The sequence below is a fragment of the Phascolarctos cinereus genome, unplaced genomic scaffold (assembly GCF_003287225.1).
Source record: "Phascolarctos cinereus isolate Bilbo 61053 unplaced genomic scaffold, phaCin_HiC Scaffold_7;HRSCAF=346, whole genome shotgun sequence".
In the NCBI taxonomy this organism is placed as follows: Eukaryota; Metazoa; Chordata; class Mammalia; order Diprotodontia; family Phascolarctidae; genus Phascolarctos; species Phascolarctos cinereus.
This window is the reverse complement of record NW_027556180.1, coordinates 163,960,760-163,977,321: the sequence shown is the minus strand read 5'-3', so window position 1 is coordinate 163,977,321 and position 16,562 is coordinate 163,960,760. Positions and strand designations below refer to the sequence as shown.

Genomic DNA, 16,562 nt, shown 5'->3' with positions numbered 1-16,562 from the left:
CAGGAAGAATCTGAAGTTGTGACACTATAATCAAGTCCATGAATTTTATTATCCCATTAATTAATTTCAATATATTTTACAAGACTTTGGGATCCTTAAATACAAGCAGACACCAAAGAAAGTGATGTTTTTCATTCTTCTAATTTGGCCCCAGATTTTAAAATACTTTGAGTTTCTGTGAACAAATACTGGCTAGAACATATAAGCTATGGTATAAATATATGTTACTAATTTTAATCTCTTTAAATGAAGGTGTGACCAGAATTACAAAACCCATTTGTACAGGACTCTCTCTTTATTAGTGGAGATCATTTCCCCATACCTGCCTGAGGGGTGGGGAGAGTTAGTGAAAAATAGGAGAGGGGAGACCTTCAGTCTTTTTACTACAGTAGTATCTTCAAGTCTCTTCAGATTGTCTTAGAGTCTCTTATCATTCTGTACTCCCTCCAGCTTCAAGAGAAAAGATGTTTATGACAACCCTACTTCATGTTCCTGAAGGAAAATACTTTGGGGAGAATGAAGAGGTAACTCTCTGCCTTTGAGGAGAGAGTTCCATATCAATGGCGCTTAGGACTCTTGTCACAAAGGGAAGGACCTGAAGTTTTTTTTTTTAACAGAAAGTCAATTATAGCAGGTCTCATTGAATTTAAAGGCATTTAAATGCAAAAGTAATGGCTGAAAATTTATCACAACCAGTTACATTAAATTTGAAATGTTCACAAGGCAGTTCATGATGTGTATTTTCTTCATCTAAGTTGCCTACAATTTTTAAGGCAGTCCCTTTGGTATTAAAAAGGGACTCTTCAAAGTAGATAGAATTATAGTAACATTACCTCCTCCCTCTAAACAACTCCATACAGAGGCAGGATTATGTGATGTAGGGAACATCAGAAACTGAATCCGTCATTGTACAATACTGATCTGGAAGTTTTACTGGTCGAATGTTCTCTGGGCTTTTCTTTTGATAAATGACTCCTGGGATAAATGCAGCTGTGTTTATCACAATGTAATCAGATGTACTTGAATGCATAATCACTGAAGTGAAGTGCAGCTGTATTTGTGTGTGTGTGTGTGTGTGTGTGTGTGTGTCTTGCACATCCAGAAACGCCTCATTCAGTGAGAGTCTGGATTCCCTCTCCAAGCTATTACTAGTCACATCAGCACATTTGTCATATCTCATTGTGAAGTGATTACCTGGGCGGAGCTGTTGTGTTTGTTACTCTGTCTAAGCCATATGACACTCATGCCTCATGACAAAAACAACTTAACCTATTTGACCATCATGTCCAACTGCTTATGTCTTCATACCCTTCATTTTTAGCAAAACTCATATCCAGTTTTTTTCAAGAGGAAAAATACACATTTTTCAGTTATGTGAAATTAATGGTTCCCTGCTTAAATAATAGAAATTGGCTTAAGTGAGTAATAATTCTAGTTTTTGAATAAATGTAGCTTTCCCTGGGGATTGCTATGAACATTTCATTAAAATGAGAAAAATTTAAATATCTGCATAAAAGTAGTTGAAATATATCAAGGGTAATGATAGAGGCACTGTTTTAAAGTTCAGTTTAGATTCAACAGAAGAAAATAAAAGCATATTACAGAAAATAAATGACTTATAATTTTAGAAGCAATTCATTTAACTTTTACAAAGTGTTCCATATAAATGAATTTTTCAGATAACTGAAGTTTGTGCCATTTTTTTTCACTGTAACCCTTTTGATGGAAGTCTTCTATTAAAACGTATTAAACATTTCCCTACTCTGTCAAAGAATAGAGAATATTAATTCACCTTTTTTCCTCAATGACTCAGATTCACTATTATGAACATCAATTACTACATTGAATTAAAGAAGTGAGATTCTTAGGAGTTACTGAGATGTGTTGGGATACCCGGCTCAACATTAGGTGGCCTCAGATCATTAAGTTTTTGAGTTTGGGGTTCAAATATACCTATATGCATACATATAGATAGTAAGAGATATACATTTTTTAAAAAATCTATTTGTTTGACTTGTTTTTCTCTTTTTAATGTCTAATTTACCCTCTAATTTTCTCCTTCCAAAATAATAGCGGTTATATGAATAAATGAACAACCAAATTTAGAATTATGTCTTAAACACAAGCAAATAAACCTTGAGTAAAGTACTGGAGTGTTCTTTTATGAATTAAAGTTCATTATAAGTTTTTTTTTTTAATGCTTTAGGTACTAAGAGGTTTTTTTGTTTGTTTGTTTTTTGTTTGTTTGTTTTTTGTTTCCCCCTGGAGGCTAACTGAGGTTTATAAATAAATAATGTACAGATTATTAGGTTTTATTATATCTTTTAAAATCAGGAAACAGGTGTAAGGATTTTATCATTTATGTATTACATTTAGTTATGACATGACCTTTAGCTACGTATTTCTAATAGAGATATTTTTCTCCTCTGGGGGTGAAAAGGTTCTCAGAGATCATGGGATTATATCTCTCTGCTGGGAGCTCTTGGTTCTCTAGGATAGGGGTAGCATCCCCATGTTAAAAAAAAAAGTGCCAGTAACTTATATTCATTCATTCTCGTAAAGAAAAAAAATGTCCAGCTTTTGGTAAGAATAAAGCAATAATTTAGCTGCTTATTAAATAGAAATAGATATTGAGATATATGTTTTTTTAAAATTTTTTTGGTGAGGCATTTGGGGTTAAGTGACCACTCAGGGTCACACAGCTAGTGAGTATCATTTGTCTGAGGCTGGATTTGAACTCAAGTCCTCCCAACTCCAGGACTACTGCTTTATCCACTGCACCATCTAGATGCCCCTGAGATAAATGTTACTCATGAATGTCTTGTCTCTCTACTTTAACTATATAATTCTTTGTGAAGATGGGTCATATTTTACACAAACTCTTTCTGCCTCTATTAATAGTTCTGGTTGCAGTACTAGGCTCATAGTGGGCACTCAATACATTTCTACTTTATTGAAACGATTAGAGTGACATTTAACAATTGTTTTATACATAAACTGGGACAGTGCTAACTCCAAACCACCATTTGTCACTTGCCTTCATATGCCTAGCAAATGATTTTGTAATAGGATAGATGTCGTTTAACATGATTATTAGTTCCCCTTTTCATTATTTCCCTGTGTCTTCACCTATTCTTCCCTCTTTTTTTTCCCTTTTTTCAATGGAGGAGGTAGTTTTCCTTTCCAAATATAACCTTTCCACTCATATACACAGACCATCTTCCATGTGCTCCTCCAAGATATTTCATTATCCATGATCCCAGCTATCTCTCTTGAATCATCAGTCCATTTTCCACTACTTCCATCTGCCTACAAACCTTCTGTCATCTCTTGCCCTTAAAGAGAAAACAAACAAAACAGAAGAAAAAAAATATTTTCTTCTACTCTCAACTACTGTCATCCACCCCTCTTTTCCTTTTCACTGCTGAACAGGTGGAAAGAGAATTCTACACGTACCTTCTTCATTTCTTGCACTACTAATGTTAATTTCATCTCCCTGGACCATGACTCCTATTTTTCCTTTCCACTCCATTGAAACTTGCTAAAGTCAACAGCAACCTTCTGATCATTGAATATAATGATATAATGATATTTTCTAACTATTCTAACTATTTTTCTAACTATTCTTTGACATCTCTATAGCATCTGATACACTCAAACCTATTTTTGAAACCTATCCCATGGACTTTTTTAGAACTCTCCTCTCTTGACACTACTGCCATATCTTTAAAAACTGCTCTGCTGGTCCCTATATCCTGGCATTCCCTATATTCCTCTTCCCTCTCCTTTTCTTCTTCCCCATCCCTTCCTTGGCGGTATAAGCCATATACTCTGCTTCAACTTGACCTCTATGTGGATAACTCCAAATTTTTATCTCCAGGTGCTAACGAGCTCTTAACTTTCTAGCTGTCAGTTGGACATCTTCAGCATGAATTTCAACCAACACGCCTTACATCAAGTTTATTGCTTTTCTCCAAATCCTGAAGTCTTCTGATTCCTCTGTGTCTACTTGTCTGCCATTTTAAGCCACCTATATTAAGAACATCTGCCATCTTTGACTTATCCATCTCTTTTTCCTCTCACACCAAGAAGTTGCCAAGAAATGATGAAACTTCTTCCTAATGATTTTTTGTATTTTTATTCTCACCATCTCTACCTTCATCCAAGCTATATTATCTTTTCCTTCCTTTACCACAATAGCCTACTAACTTCTTCTTCCCTCCCTTCCCCATACCTCTCTATTCAGTCTTGATAGATGACTCAGCCAGAAAGATCTTGTTAATACACATACATAATCATGCCAACATGGTGTTCAAAGCCCTTCAATCCCTGCTATCATTCACAGATATATTTAAATTAAATGAATATTTATCTTATTATGTTTATCTCAGTATCCTAGTTTCTGAAGGAGAAAAAAAATAAAACATAATACCTGACCTCAAGGTAGTAAAGATGAATAGACAGATAAGATATATACACAAATAGCTATACAACAAAATAAAATCTGTCAGATATATGACAGACATCAAATGCTGTGAGAAATGCTTTTTTAGAAAACCTCTGGAATTTAATTGAGTGTAAGTTTGTATATTGTGAGTAGATTTCTCCTACTTTATGCCCAATGCATGCCTATATAGGATTTAAAAAGAATAGAGCAAAAGCTTATGGAAGTGAATGTTGAAAACTAAAAATAAATTAATTAATTTTAAAAATAGAGAAGACAGTTTTGTTTGAGGAAAGAACCCCAGGCTTAGTGTGTAAAAAGACATCCATTTAAGTCCTGGCTCTGTCATTTACTTATATTTCCTGTGTAATCTTTTTTTTTTTTAAATCAACTAATCTCTCCTGGTTTTAGTCTTCTCAGACGCAACCTGAGCCAGGCAGAAGAGGTTATATCCTAAGTATGTTTCTAGTTCTAGCATTCTATGATTCTGTCTTCAACTTGCACTCCTATGATTCTCTAAGTCAACCAATGATGGTACTTACATTTTTAATTTTGCGGTCAAATAAACACCTGCTGGAAGTGGATCGACATGTGAGATGCCTCACTATTTGTTTGCTGGCTTCAGATTTCCCTGAACCACTTTCACCACTAGAGAGAAGGGAGACAGAGAGAGAGAAGAGAGAGAGAGAGAGAGAGAGAGAGAGAGAGAGAGAGAGAGAGAGAGAGAGAGAGAGAGAGAGAAAAGGAGATAAGACACCCATTCAACGATTCAACATTCTGGTCATAATTACTAAGCAGAAATAATCCTTAAAGACAAAGAAAAAATTAGATATTTAGGGTTTAGAAATATTACTTTGCTTATGGTTTATTATTATTGGTTATTTAATAATAATGATGATGCAGATTTACATAACAGCATAATTTTTGCAAAGCATTTTGGAAGAAGGTAAACAAGTATGTATTAAGTACCTACTATATACCAAGAACTTTGCAAACATTATCTCACTTGATCCTCACAGTGATCCTGTGAAGTAGGTGATATTATTGGCCCCATTTTATAGTTGAATAAACTGAGACAGACAGAAGGTATGTGACTTGACCAAGGTCCCACAGCTAATAAATTTCTGAGGCCAGATATGAACTCAAGTCTTCCTGACCCTAGGCCTGGTGTTTTCTCCAATGTATAACATATCTGTCTCTACTATCTATATTTAATTGGCACAGAACTAAAGATAATCAAAAGCTAAAGTTTGTCCCCTGACATATTTAAAAATAGAATATTTTGATAGAAAGTAAAGTAGGAATTAAAAAGTACAAAAAATTGTCTATTGAATGCAATTCTACAATATTGAAACATAATGCATTAATTGTTACAAATTAAAAACATTGCAACAGAGTATTATTAAATATAATGAATATTTCCACATTCATGTAAAGGTAACCTAAAATATCTCCTTAACAATAAATAATATTGCACATGTATTTTTGCTGATCATTTCCCATGTATTGGCAATCCGCTATAATGAAAACATTTGGCTATGGGATATTTGTAAGGAATAGTGAGGTTGCAATAGAGTTCTTCATAAATATCTCAATCACATAGGAGAAAATGAAAACATCTCAAGCTCTTACCATATAAAATACATGAAATTTAGCTAGATAGAGCAAAGATTAGGGCTCAGAGAGTTCATATGTATATACTATGTTGGGTTCAAGGCATTTATTTTCATTTGGTGATTCATACAAAAAAAAAGTTATCTACTGTATTTGCTTTTATGTGCCCTGGACTGGGAACATAATTCTCACCAACACATTCATTAAAATATTTCCATTAAGGCAAAACAATGTGGCTGTTCCATGAAGCTTGTTTTTAATAAAATTACTGATTTATTTATTTTAACTCAGGAATTTGCTTACTATCCAGTAATGGATATTGTATATCCAGCGTTGTATCCAATACGGTTATTTGCACACTTATCTAATATATATATTGCAAACCATCCAATAAAGCTACTTTCTTTTACAAAAAAACTAGAGCCATTATAATTCATATGTGAAAGAGGAATATGAACATGGAAGAGCAGTGATTTCAACTGTATGTTCTACCTTATCTGACATTAAAAAAAATAAGGTAAAAAATCTAATGAATATAATGAATCTGATGGAGCTTTCTATACAAGGTCTCAAGTTTTTAATGAACTTTAAATGATCATTAATATAGAATAAAAACCATACTCATTTGAATATGGAGAAAGAGGACTGAAGGTACCAGGGTAATGATTTTGAGGATTTTGACAGTTGGAAGAGGGTTGAAAACAGAGGCATCAAATGGGTAGACAGAGAAATGTGACAGAGACATAGAACATTAGCAATGGATCCAGCCTTAGACATCATGTTATCCAACTTCCTCATTTTACAGAGAAGGAAAGTAAGACCCAGAAAAGGCATATTACTCACACAAAGTCACATCACCTACAAATATTGGATCTGGGATGAGAACTTTCTTCCTCTTCTTCTTCAGTCTGGATGATTTGGGTTCAATTCTCCTCAACATACACCCTCCCTGGCTGGCTGTGAGACCCCATGCAATACATTTAATCTCCTAGTGTCCTGGGCAACTCCCTAGATCGAGGAGTTGTAGAATAGTTGCTGCTCTGTACTAGTTGAGGGAGTTTCTTCAATGGAAGTTCCTTATACCAGTAAAATCACAGGTACAGATATATTTTATAGATCCTTAGAATTAAGTGCTAGATACCTTTTTGGTCTTAGTATTTGCTCATCAACACCTGAACCACTCACTGTTTTAGTATCTGACAAGTGTGAATGGTTTTGAATTGCTTCTTCAGGCTTTTAATCACCTCTCTGTCCTACACTAGGCAAAGGAAAGGGTAAATGGCCCTATTTGTAAGAAAGAATGAAACAGACAATGCAAATTAACAATTATCTTTGTCGTTAATAAACTTGACCACTTAAATTTTGTGCCTATACTTTTAGGTGTTCCAGTAGGAAAAAGACTACTATCCTCTACTTCCTTCTCTGCGCCTACACATTCACATTCATTCTCCTCTGTCTGACTCAATCCACCTGTCTTTGTCTTCTTTTTTGTGTCTTTGTCTCTGTCTCCATTTCTATCTTTGTCTCTATTTCTGTGTGTGTGTGTGTGTGTGTGTGTGTGTCTTTTTCTATGTCTCTATCTCCCTCTTACTACCTCTCTTATTATATCTCTTATTATATCTCTATCTCTTCTTTGATCTCTGGATGAAGAAAATACAAATGGATGCCTTCTTATTCAGTGCCTCTCTCCCTTCTTTCTATCTCTCTATCTTTCTATCTATGAGTACATGAGTGGAGGGTATTTTTTGAGAAGACAAGATATTCCATTAAGTTAATATATACTTACTTATTCAACAGTCACCCAAACATTGAACATCTTTTTCTAGGTTTTTTCCTCCTTTGCTCTTTGGGACCCATAATAAATCTATCACCATAGCTTTGATTTTGTTAAATATTTATAATATGCTATTTTTTTCTCCTTAATATTTGCATGGGGAGCATATTTGGAGATTTTCTCCATGTTTTATTGATTATCCATTTATTAGCAATTATCAGTTTTTTAAATTTAAGACAAGAATAAAAAAAATACAGAATTCATGTATTCTATTCTGTGCTAAACTATGAAGTTCATGGAGACAGAGATTATGCTTTATTTATCTTTATGTGCCCCCAGGGCCCTACATAGTGTTCTGTACAGACTAGCTGGATAATATATGATTGTTGAATTGAATTCTTCTGTGCCTTATGAAGAGAAGAAATAGCTCTCTCAAGGGTGTCGTAGAGATAATATATAAGGTTCACTTTTGGGAAGCCAGTTAGCTGGAAATATTCAGCATTTAATTAAATCTTCATAGCATTGAAATGGTATTACAGTGATATCTCTCTGGTATCTATATGTCATCCTTAACTTTGTATTTCTGACAAGAGGAGGCCAAACTAGGCCTGACTTAGATGGTGTTGAAAAATTCTAATTCATTCTGGTTTAAGAATACCAGTGACTAGGATAATTCTGAGACAATCTGAAGTTTTTACTGCCCTGCAAACCAAAACTTCCTACTCAAATTGGAAATACATTTGAAATTCTGGTTTGTGCCACTCATAGGCAAGTAAAGATTCTTCTCTCTGACCCATTGCCTAAATGTGGCATAGACCAACTAGAGTCAGGGGTGGAGAACCTGCAGCCTTGAGAGCACATGTGGCTTAGTAGGTCCTCAGGTGTGGCCCTTTGAATCCAGACTTCACAGAACAAATCATTTTATTAAGGATTTATGAAGGATATAAGTCACTAGACTCTTCATTCCCAACAAGTACTTAAACGTGTTTTATTATTAGAGAAGATTCTAATAGCAATATCCTGGGAGTTCAACAGCTCCCTAGGTTTATCTTGTTGCTTAAAATTTCACTGCAAAAAAGCACTTCCAATGGTTATTAGCAGGCTATCCAAATTAGCAGGCTAACATTTAATGATCTCTTTATTGGACACATGCTGTAACCAATGAGTTGCTCATAAAGTGCAACTTTTAATGTCACCATTTTCCTCAATGCATACTGTTTTATATTATTCTCTTCAGGTTTGATCAGGATAGGTTTGAGAAAACAGATGGTTCCTATGCAATCTCTCTAGTTGTACATTATAACTGTACACAAGGCTTTCCATTAAACAATATACTTTTAATGCCTGTTCTTGGCCAGAGGCCTAAAGGCCTCTGGATCCTGAAAGGCTGAACCTGTTGAGCAAAAGCTCTGATAGGTCTTAGCAAGCTGAACAGAGTTTTAGTATGTATTTGGAGAAGGTCTCAGGATAAGTATAACTAAATTCAAAGACTGCTATTGTCAGTTAGGTCACAAGGTGATTCATATGTTGGCCATAAATCTAGAAGAACATCTAAGTAACACAAGAGATAGACTTTTTTGTGGATGGGAGGAAATCCCACACTGATTTCACTTGATGCTAGTGAGTCAGTCAGTATGCATTTATTAAGTATCTATTACATTCCAAACACTACTCTAAGTTCTAGGGATACAAAGAGATACAAAAGGTAATCCTTGTTCTCAAGGAGATCACAGTCTAATGGAGAATACCATATGAACATTAATATGAAATATCAGTGCTATTAAAAGTACAAGGTTTTATGAATGAGTAATCTAAATTACAGGGCAGTTAGGTGGCAAAGTAGACAGAGTATTGGGCCAGGAGTTAAGCCTGATTTCAAATCTCTACTCAGACACTTACTAGCTGTGTGACCTTGGGCAAGTCACTTAACTTGTTTTGCCTTAGTTTCCTCCTCTGTAAAATGAGCTAGAGAAGGAAATGGCAAACCATTCCAGTACCTTTGCAAAGAAAACCCCAAATGGGGTCACAAAGTATTAGACATGACTGAAAATCAACAATAAAGATAATAACCTAAACTATGAAATGTCAGGCAGCAAAATTTGGGTTATGAGCCCAAAAAGTGTCATTGGCCTCATTCCTATCTTTTTTTTTTATTTCAATCTTTTAATTGCTTTAAGTTCTTAATCAATTTTCATGTTTTTTATTCATCAAAAATCCTTCTCTCCTCTCCCTCCACCTGGAAATAAAAGAAAAATAAAATCTCTATCAGAAATATGCATAGTCAAGCAAAATAAATTTATATATTGGTTATGTCTCACTCTGAATTTGGAGTCTTTCTAGGTTTTTTATCTTTATATCCCCCCAGGGACCTACACAGTGTTCTGTTAGAAGGTAGAAATAGCACGTTTCTTCATTAGTCTTCTAAAACCTTGGATAATCATTATGTTGATCAGAGCACCTAAATCTTTCAAAGTTGTTTTTCTGTGCAATATTGTTGTCATTGCATAAATTGTTTTCCTTGTTCCATTTGTGTTTCATCAGTTCATACAAGTCTTCTTGAGTTTCTCTGAAACTATTCCCTTCGCCATTTCTGTAAGCTACATCCTTTTCCTTCTGTAATATTGTATTCCAAGGTCTCTATTCCTTTGTACTGGTGACTGCTAGTTTATATGTGATTTTAATTCTGACTCATCAGTACTTGAATTCTTTACTTCTAACTAAAGTAATTTTCTTGAAACTGGAAGCTCTGGATTTCAGCTATAATATTCCTGAGAGTTTCCATTTTGTGGTTTTCTTTGTTTTTTAAGTTTCAGAAATATTTGTATTAAGTCATTTGACAGAGAAGAGAAACCTAGAAAAGGAGGTGCTCCCCTCTCAAGTCTGTGTGAGGTTTACATTATGGAGTTTAAAGAGTTTAAGTACAAGCAGCTGGGTGACCAGAACTAGTTAGATGGTTTCCAAGAAAAGACAGTTTCCAGGTAACTTCCCGGAGGTATATATCAACAGGTAAATATAAATATACAATAAAATTTGGGCTATATCAAAATATAAGCTATTGGGGAATCCAAAACACAAGTTTTTTGGGTGAAACCAAGACCTGGATGGCTGGATACAAAACAAGCACTTTGTCAACCCTGGAGGGTCTCTGAGGTCAGCTTGACCTATAGTTTTGGTTAGACAATTTATAGCCACATAAAGTTAGGTTCAAACAATATTAATAAATAAGAAAACAGTTTCATCACACAAGCGGGAATTCACTCTATAGGCAAATTGAATCAGGTTACAAGTTAAAGTACATTTAGAGAATTCACAATGGACTGATTGAGAGATGATAGTCCCATATGTCCAAGATAACAAAAAACAAACAAACAAAAAAACAGGGTGAGGGATATCTCTGTTACATAGTTAGCTAGGGGAAATAAAGAACAAAATCACTTTGGAGACCTCAAACTCCACCTTGGCTTCTACCTAAGGAATGTCAAACAGTCTTCCTTGGTTTTATTATTATTCCTTGGTTTAGGTTTTGGGCAGGTGAGGTTAATGCTAGAAGAAGACAGACTTTTAGTTAATCAATGGCATAGAGGAATGTTGTGGAGGGATAGCCATGCTCCCCAAACAGTAAATAAGAGGAATTTGAGCATATCCCTCATGCAGGCAAACAAACAGCAGTAAACATAAAAACAAGAGCAATACACAACTGATCATCAATATTAAATAACATAAAAGCTCCTTGTTCCTGGTAACCCACTCTAAATGTCCACTTAATCAAGATATTTCCACTTGAGACCCAGTTGTATCCTGTAGATATCTGATCCTTCAAAACAGTTTCCTTGGAAATTCTGGAATGAGCTTCATTCTCAAGGCAGTTTTGGAGAGGTGCTCCCTCTAGTAGATCTCATTCTTTGTTTTCAAGTCACTTGCAGAAATTTCCTTGTTAATACTCCTAAAACTTTCCAGTAACAATACTCAATACAATTTTAGCAAGGCCTACCACAGTCTCCTAAATTTGGTTTTCCAGCAAGAGTTCATGAGGTGAAAAATAGTTCAAATATTATGGAGCTAATTTTATTAACAACAGAGCTATAAGAATATCAAATTAGGAATCCATGATTCACCTGAAAGTTTAGAGAATTTCAGTTTTTATATACTGCTTGCTCCTTCTATCTTTACCTAAAACCTGTATCTGTGAAAGACAATGTCATTTATAGGCTGAAGGATGAATTTTTAAAAGTATCTGAGGGTCTGACTTGTAAAATGAGACCTTTTATTTCTTAATATTACCAGAAAGAGACTTTTTATGTTTCTCTTGAGTCTTGTGTTTGAATGTCATTTTTTTTTGTTCTTGGGTCTTTTCATCAAGAATACTTGAAAGTCTTTTATTTCATTAAATATACATTTTTTTTTTCTCCTGAAGGATTATACTCAGTTTTTCTGGGTAAGTTATTCCTGGTTGCAGTCCTAGATCCTTTGCTTTCCTGAATATCATGTTCCAAGCTCTCTGCTCGTAGTTGTTTTCACATTGTGATTCTGAGTTTGTGCCTTGATCTTCCTTGTTACCATTGCAGCTTTTTACAATCATGTTCTTTTTTTGTTTTGTTTGCTTGTTTTTTAAGCCTATTTCTAGACTTTAAACTTTATGTTAAAGTTGGACTTTGCTCACTTTGCAGAAGGGGGTACTGTCCCAACCTTCTTTTTTTTTTTTTTTGCTTGTTTGTTTGGTTTTTGCCCTGCTATTTTCACAGGTATTTCTGGGGGTGTGTAAGTTTTCAATACCTCTAAGGTAGCAAGATCTGAGGAGAGATATGGTCACAGCTCTCTTTGTCTGTTCTCTGGCCCTTATCAAGGAAAGGACCCTGCTTCTGTGCAGCTGCAAGCACTCCTCTCTGCCCTGGAACTGTGACAAGATCCCTGCTCCATTGGAGATGCAAGCATTCCTCTTCACCCTAAAACTGTCACCAGAACTATATACAGGCAATAGAGTTGCCAAACAGTGCCTGGCCCTGCACCCAGTATAGGCACAGGGGCTCCCTGTAATCTCTTTCTGAGCAGTTGTCCAATCCCCTTACTGTCTCTGGGTTAAGAGCTCTTGAAGCTGTTGCTACTATTTTTGCAGCTGCTTCTAAGCCCACAACTGGTGATACTGCCACATGCATTCTGGGCCAGGCCCCACCCCAGTATCACACACCTCTCCTTCTTATGTCCTAAGTTGGCCTATGCTAGAAAAATATCTCATCCTGACCTTTTATTGGCTATGCCACTTCAGAATTCGATTTAAGGAATTATTTTAAAGTTGTTTATAGGGGAATATTGGGAGAGCTAGGATGTAGTGCTTCCCCTACTCCACCATTTTGGCTTCCCCACCTTCCAGTTTCCCATTTTGTGATTTATTTCAAGAGGTGAATGATGGATCCAATTTCCTCTTTGCCCTCTGGTTCTAAAATATATTGAAACATGATGTCTAACTCTAAAATATATTGAAACATGATGTCTAAGCTCATTTTAAAAAATCATGGCTTTCAGGGAGTCCAAAGATTTTTCATTTTTTTTCTCCTGGATTGATCCATTTTCCAGGTCAGTTGCTTTTGCTATGAAATCCCTTATGTTTTCTTCTAATTCTTCTAGTCTTTTAATTGTTTAGATATTTCTTGTGGTAGCTAGATGGTTCAGTGGATGGAGGGCTGGACTTGGAGTCAGGAAGACCTAAATTCAAATCTGGGGCCTTATATACTTACTACCTGTGTGACCCTGGGCAAGTCATTTAACCTCAGTTTGCCTTAATCCACTGGATAAGGAAATAGTAAACAACTCTAGTGTCTTTGTCAAGAAAATCCCACAGACAGTGTGGTCCACAGGGTCATGAAGAGTCAAATGTAACTGAACAACAACAATACATATTTTTTGCCTCATGTAGTAATTGGTTTCTATTTCATAAATTCCAATTTTTAGGAAGTTTGTTGGTTAGGTAAAATTTTGTATAAGTTATTAATTTTCTTTTGATAGCTCTCTTTTGTTGCTTTCATATCTTTCCCATTTTCTTCTGTAAGTGCTCTCATTTCATTTATAAAATCGTTTTACCCGTTTTAAAAACCTTTTTGCTGCATCTCTTTCAGGAATTTGAATTGAATTTGCATTAATGTTTTGTTTTTACTTTAGATTTTGTTGTAGATATTTGGGAGTCACTCTGTCCTCCTAGGTTTGTGTCTTGAGTATTCCTGTCATCGTAATAGATTTTTTTGGTGGGCTTTTTTAATTTGCCAATTCTTCCAGACCACTTATTGACTTTTGACTTAATGTTAGAGCCAGAGATAACTCAGTCTAGCACCTGTAAGTCTTCATTGCTCCTAAAGTGGTTTGATCCAGGGCAAAGTCTGATCCCTGCCCTCCTTGTTAAACCATGCAAGTTCTTGACCTGTGTTTGGGTCTGAGCAACAGAAGACTGCTGCAGGACTCAGCCCTAATCAGCCACCTGGAAAGCTTTGCAGTCACAGACAAATAAAATTGTAGGCTTCCCTTTGGTCAGGGACCTGGGTCCTAATTATTCCTCTATTTGCTCTACATTGGTCTAGAAGCTAGAGTGAGAACCCTCCTCTACTCCTGGGGCTGAGCAACACTGCTACAGTTTGCTTTTAAAATTTCCTTCTTCTGGGGTTGTATTTTCTGGGCTTTCAGAGGTTAATTAGGTACAATAAGAACAACTTACTTCTTACTCCGCCATCTTGGCTCCCAGAAGCAGAATCCTCTAAAATTTCCTTCTTGCTGGGTGCATAGGCTACTGCTAGGAAATATCACCTACCCCCAAAGACCACAAATGGATATGTTCCCCCTTCTTAGTCTACCCTGGATCTGTGACTGAGAACTGGGCGCCAATGAGTGACAGCAGTACCCTTTGGAACTTGTTCCTACACCTACAAAAGGTCCATACAGGTATGGGACCTTTATTACTCTTGGGAGCAGTCCTTGGGAGCTGGAATGCTCTGTGCTGTGTTCCTGGCCAAACTGTGTCTACAGATTTTTTTGACTATCTCCCTTTGCCAATCTAGGCTAAAAAAAAAAATTATTGTTTCTTATACTCCCTGATACATTTTCCAGATGTGTTTGAGGGAGTTCTGCAGAGAAAATTTGTGATATTTCTTGCTGCTATTCTGCCATTTTGGCTCTGCTCTCCCTAGACCTCATTCCTATTAGGATTAGCTGACGTTCCTGGATAAATAAGCTCAGTATAGATAGTCCTGTTACTCAAACAATTGTCTGAGCATTGGAGCTATACCTGATATGGAAGTTCTTATGTTATTTTTGATATGGCATGATACACTGAAAGTACAGTGAAATTAGATTTGGAGGATTTGAGATCTGGTTGCAGCTTGGCCTGTAGCTTTGGGTAAATCATTTATGTTGCTGGGCTTTGATTGGATCTCCTGTAAAATGTCCAGAAAAAAATCAAATGAAAGGTTGGGATAAAATGAAAACTCATCTTTTTCTTCCAGCTGTGAAATTCTACAATTATCAGCTTAAAAATAAAAAAAAAAGTAACAGGGGGGTGGAGCCAAAGATGGCAGAGTAAAAGTGGTGACCTACTTGAGATCTCCCCCAAACCCCTCCAAATGCTTGTAAAAGATCTCTAAAATTCTAGGAGCAGCAGAACCCACAAAGAGACAGAGTGAAACAGATTTCCAGCCCAAGACAACCTGGATGGTTGATGGGAAAAGGTCTGTTGTGCGAGTCTGGGAGAGGAGGGCAGTGCAGTGTTGGTGCTCAGGCAAAGACTGGGCCAGAGCAAACCTGGAGCAGGCCTTAGGAGACAGAATCATGGGTAGCTGTGGTACTTTCCAGACTTCTAAACCCATAGACACCAAAGACAACTTAGAAGGTCGGTGGGAAAGGTCTGTCAGGATCTGGGTGAGAGAGGAGCTCCATCTGGCCCTGGCCCTAGCACAGCCCCAGGGTGGTGGTCACGGTGGCAGTGGCTGCTTGTAGAGCTCTAGGCCTTCTGATAGTGAGCGGATTGAGTGGTTGATCAGAGAAGGACTGCAGGGATCTCTTTGCTGGTGCTCAGGCAGGAATCCCTTGCTTTGCCCGTGTTTGGATCATAGCCCCGAGAGGGTGGTCCTGGGTCAAGGAGGAGTGCTGTCATGGTGGAGCTTCTGGTGGCGGTGGAGAGAAAATCATCCTCATAGTTCCAAGGTAGAAAAGAGTGCTTGTGGTCACTCATAGACCAGAGCACAGGCCAGGAAAGGAGCAAACACCTTTCCTTTGATCATATCACCTTGGAAGATCTGAAAATTTACAGGTCCTTGGAAGTATCTCTAATAACAGCTTCACAAAACCCCCGAAGTGTGGAACAGCACACTCTCTACACTGGAGGCAGAGCCCTACCTTAACGAGTTTAAAAATCAAATAATTGACTAGAACAGGAGCAAACAGAGGAAAAATACTCAGACTATAGAATCTCACTTTGGTGACAAAGAAGATCAAAACATACAACCTGAAGAAGGCAACAAAGTCAAAGCTCCTACATCCAAAGTCTCCAAGAAAAATATGAGCTGGTCTCAGGCCATGGAAGAGCTCAAAAAGGATTTTGAAAAGCAAGTAAGAGAAATAGAGGAAAAAATTGAGAAGAGCATTCTGCCCACTGTACCTCCCTAGTTTTTAACAAGAATTAAAAATAGTCATGAATAAGTGAAGACCATAAATATTTACATTGGGTAGGAAGGATAACATTTATAAGTCCTG

The 16,562-nt window shown here is 36.5% G+C and overlaps 1 protein-coding gene across 1 annotated transcript in view; it reads right to left on the bottom strand.

The window, feature by feature from the left end:
- Nucleotides 1-16,562, bottom strand: part of MYO16 (myosin XVI) — a 693,538-nt gene that overhangs the window by 394,073 nt on the left and 282,903 nt on the right. Inside the window, 1 exon segment of the mRNA XM_020970073.2 lies at nt 4,987-5,092. Within this exon segment, the coding sequence (XP_020825732.1) occupies nt 4,987-5,092 (106 nt within the window).